The sequence below is a fragment of the Palaemon carinicauda genome, chromosome 4 (assembly GCF_036898095.1).
Source record: "Palaemon carinicauda isolate YSFRI2023 chromosome 4, ASM3689809v2, whole genome shotgun sequence".
Classification (NCBI taxonomy): domain Eukaryota; kingdom Metazoa; phylum Arthropoda; class Malacostraca; order Decapoda; family Palaemonidae; genus Palaemon; species Palaemon carinicauda.
The window spans coordinates 66,071,206-66,076,016 of record NC_090728.1 but is presented as its reverse complement, the minus strand read 5'-3'; the positions used below and the strand labels follow the sequence as shown (position 1 = coordinate 66,076,016).

Sequence of the window (4,811 nt, the reverse complement as noted above, 5' to 3'; positions counted from 1 at the left end):
ATGATTTATTAATATTGTCTTTGCGAAAATACCAAGGAAAACTATGAATGCCCGTATCCCAAAACTATACTTATTGACTTTCAAATTCTATCCTCTCCATTAGTTTTAAAGATATACCAAAGAGAAAAAGACAATTTCAACATCTCTCTAACATAATGAAGAAGGAAATTCCCTCCAATAAGAGTTCGAAAGTGGGTAATATTAGCATTAGCAAAGTTAGTGAAGGAGAGAGATGATAAAAGAGTGACCGTCTCGCCTAAAGAAGCAAGATATTGAGCAAAGGTATCTTCATTTATGATTAAATTATGATAAATAGCATTGTTTTGGTTTATTAATATCCAAAAAAAAAAGAACACTAAATTCTTAATAATCAAGATTTATTTATATTGTCTTTGAACGTCCGTATCTCAAAACTATACTTATTGACCTTCAAATTCCACCTTCTTCCTTAGTTTTAAAGATACAGCATTAAAATTTGCTATGTAATTAGAGAGACATTATAAAGCAATCAAATAGAGCCTTTTTTTTCCATTTTTTTTCATATTTTTTCTTAGTTTTATTCCATGATTTATAGGGATTATTTTTTTACCATAATAAAGAGATCATATCTAGCAAAAATATGACTTTAAAAAACTCTCTAGTTTATTAGTCTACACCAGGTCCATATAGGGTAGTAATCCCAGGTCTTAATATTGATTATCAAGGGAGGAGATAGAATTTTCAGGATAAATCGCCCTGGCGTTGCAAAACCTAAGGTCAGAGGCAAAAATCCTATGCAGTTTGGAAATGCATTGAGTCACTTTATTAAGTGGTATGTTCTTAAAATACGGCATTGACTGGCCAGCCCCCTCAAGTGTGCTATATTGGTCATCAGTAGAGGGGAGCAAAATACAAAGAATAGATTCTATGATTTTACTAAAAGTAAACTAGTCAAAATAAGTACAACTGAGTTTGCTGCTACACATTATGAGAGGGGCCCGGGTGTCTCCTCTTATCATCAGGTTGAGTCTGAATGAAACGGATATATACGGCTTGGTTGGTTCGTCAAGTCAGGCGCTGATCACTGATTGGTCCTCATGGATAGAGTCCATATCTAGTCTAGAACACAGCTGCTCTCCCGTTAGCTGAGACAATTGCCAGGATGGGGTCTGTCACAGTCAGGCTGCTACTCCAATTACGACCATTGAAGCTGGGTGGAGTTTGAGTTTGAGTAATTCCGGTCAGATTTCCTGGTGTGGTGCACTGATTGGCTAATGTGCTGCCTGAGTGGGGCATGGAGTCAGGCAAGCTGTTCAGCTGCTCAGATTCCAGGTCCAGGGAGTCCCGAGCTGCATGCTGATTAGCTGAGGTGTTCACCAGGAGAGTCTCAGTCACAGACAAGTTGCCGTTCTGCTGATCGCAGTTGTCTTTGTCGCTGGGAGGTGTTCCTACAACAGAAGGGGAGGGGGAACATTTTCTGTGTCGTATTCAGATTTGTCTCTTTTGGCTGGATGAGCATGGCCAACAGGATCCTGTGCCTTCCTGCATCCGGGACACTGATAATGATCTTAATGTTTTTCGTAATATCTTCTCATACAAAATTCTTGTTGTGTACAAGGAACTGGTGCATGTTGATGGCTCCCTTTTGGATGTGGCAGGGCAACCTTTTCGAAACTCTTATTTTCATCATTTCAATATAACAGCCATGGACTGGGTATTGATAGGAATAAACGAAGTTGGACTTTTCAGAAAGTCCTCCATGGGAGAAGCTGGATTATTCTACATAAAGAGTGATCTTGTCCTCGTAGTCTGGTAATAGATGATCGAGTTCATGTTGGTGTCCTCTTGAATAGGTATGACATTGTTCTTAATAATGTCCTTCATGGCCTTCTCATCCTGCAGGTCCGGCGGTGTTGGAATGTATCGGTTAGTCTCCTTCGGCTTGGTTGGGGCCGTTCTTGCGGGTGGTTGATGGGGTATGCCACCGGTTATATTTTGCGGCTCTGTCAGGGTTGTAAGTGGTGTGAATCTTCACAGGAATTTCCGGTTGTGCAACAATACTCGGCCCGAGCCATCAACCTTTACCACGTACTGGTCGTACTGCCTCACCTCGACGACCGTCCCAGTCCTGTCCCATTTGGTGGGATGTGGGCTGGTCTGATTTTGGATGCGAACATGGTCACCAACCCGTAGGGGTGGCAGACGGCGAGTGTGTTGTGACCAAGTGTCCATCATGCGAACATGGCTCTTGTGTAGTGCTTCTTCCCTGGATGTCAGGGTTTCACGCCATGTGGGGGGGGGGGGTTGTACTTCCCAGGAAGGATCGGGATGAGATCACGGATTGGGTGACCGAAAACACACATAGCTGGGGAGATTCTGGTGACCAGGTCTGGAGTGTTCCTGTATTGGAGGACTGCTTTATGAAAGGTATCTGTATCCATCGTCTCCATTTGTCCCTGTGTTGTTAGTAAGCAGGCGCTTCATCGTTTTCACTCCGATTTCCACTCTGCAATTGCTGTGTGGAAATGCTACTGACGACAGTCGGTGGTGGACACCCTAGTCTCTCAAGAACCGGCGTGTTTCGGTTACCATGAATTATGGCCCACCATTATGGCAAGTTCCTCAGGAATTCCGTACGTGACGAATGTACAGCACAGGTTGTTAATTAGTCCTTTGGCACCACCGGTAGACTTTGATATAAGTGGCCAGTGTGAGTATCGGTCCACAATCACCAGGTAGTGAGCACCCTTATGAGTGAAGTTGTAGGCACACATCGACTGGAATGGGTAAACAGGCAAGACGGGTGGAGTAGGGTGGGCGGATGGTTGGGAGGGGGCCATGCGGTGTCAATCCCCGCAGTTATCTCTAGATGCCTGTATGTCTGCGGTAATGCCTGGCCAGTACACTGATGCCTCTACACGAGCCGTCATCATGGAAACGCCCAGATGTGCTAAGTGTTACGCGAATAGGACACCTTGGCGCAAGCACGTTGAGACGATAACACGATCTTTGAACAATGCGACACCGTCGAAGGTGATGAGCTCGTTCTGTAGGTGGTAGTATGCACGGAGGTGTTGCGGCATGTCATCTTGTGATGTCGAGAACCCATGTTCAATGAGCTCTGTGAGTGCATGAAGAACGGGATCGCTTGCAGTAGATTCCCGTACACGTTCCCAGGTGACCTCGGTAAGGGAATTCAGGGCTGTGAGGTGCGCGGGCTCTTCAATCATGCATGTGTCACAGTCCCTCATGCATATGCTGGCAAGGATATCGTGATGGGCCGACGATATGGAGTAGTCGCAGACTGATGCATTGTCATCGGGGAGATACAGTTTTTCTGGGTTGGTGTTGCCTCTTGGATGGCGTGAAATGGCATCGGCTGCTTTGTTGCGCATTCCTGGCCCGTATACGATACAGAAGCGGTAGCACAGTGTCTTTTCCTTTAGGTTAAGCAGGTGAGGATTCGGTATGTCATCCAGGGATTGGTTCCCCAACACCTTTAATAGTGGCTTGTGATCTACCTCAATGACCAGGTTTGAGCAGCTGAGGACAAAGTAGCGTGATTTGTCAAGGGCATCGGCTACCGCCAGGGCTTCCCCCTCTATTACGGCGTACCTGGACTCAGCTGGGTGCATGAAGCGACTCCCAACTAGGATCACCTTCCAACCGTCGCGGCAATAGAATGGTTTGACTTCAGGGCATTGGCAATGTTTTTGGAACAGCCAGAACCCGATGCTCTCTTTAGACCAGTCAGTCGCAAGGCATGTCTGCTTGGTTTTGTTGAAGATGCGCACCCCTTTGGTAATTTCATCCACAATGGCCTCTTTAGATGCTTGGATTGCGCCTTCAAGATCGTCGGTCACTGTAAATGCCTTGTCGGGTTTCAGTAGCTCGCGGAATGTGAGTATGCGCTCAGCCATACTGAAAGCATAGGACACTTGGTTTACTAGGCCAAACCACAATTAAGCGTCGGCAATGTCCTTCGGGCGTGGGAAGTCTGATATTGCCTGGAAGTATTTCACACACAGACACACACTGCCCATTGAAATGATGAAGCTGGCGAATTCTACCTCGCGACAGCCAAACAAAAATTTTTTGGGATTGAAGGTGATGCCGTTTCTCCCGCAGATGTCGAGCCAGATGGCTGCCTGGTAGAAGCTTTCCTCAACAGTGTCGGCCCACAGCAATGTGTCATCAACACATTTCGTCATGTCATGTACATCGGATGCGTTCTCATCATCTCATTGTATCGCCTTGAGTAGCCATTACCAGACACGGCGGCATAGCCTCGTGGGGCGACACAGTATCGATATCTGCCCCAGGGTGTGATAAAGGTGGTCATGTGGCAGTCATCCTTGTGCATTGTTACACTGTGGTACCCATTCCAGGCATCGAACACTGTTTTTAGTTTCCCCAGTGGGACACAACGGGCCTGATGAAAGGGCGATTGGGTGTGGTGTGTTTCGCGAGTGGCATGAGCTGCTGGGCCCTAGGTATGAGTCGTTGTGTGTGCGTTCAGGAGCGCAGCGGTAATGATGGGCTCTGTGGATGCCTCAGTTCGATAGGTGCATCCAGGCACTGGGCAATCAATGTGTTGTGCGGCCATTTTGCTGCTTATCACTTTAAATGAACTACTTGGGAACTACTGACAGAGTGAGTCACTTTAATAACTGTAAACCATTTGGGTACTACTGACCTTTTAAGTACTTTTAGCTGGATTCACGTTCTCCATAGGTTTGTAGGTTTGCTCATATCATCATGTAGGTACACACAATCTGGTAGATCTAGTAACAGACTTAACTTTAATACACAGCGACACTTCTGGACACTTT

The 4,811-nt window shown here is 46.0% G+C and overlaps 1 protein-coding gene across 1 annotated transcript; it reads right to left on the bottom strand.

Moving 5' to 3' along the window:
* Window positions 1–2,936: 2,936 nt before the first annotated feature.
* On the bottom strand, window positions 2,937–3,899 carry LOC137639472 (uncharacterized). Its single transcript, XM_068371743.1, has one exon. The coding sequence runs from the start codon at window positions 3,897–3,899 to the stop codon at window positions 2,937–2,939; it is 963 nt and encodes a 320-aa protein (XP_068227844.1).
* Between the last annotated feature and the right edge of the window lie 912 nt (window positions 3,900–4,811).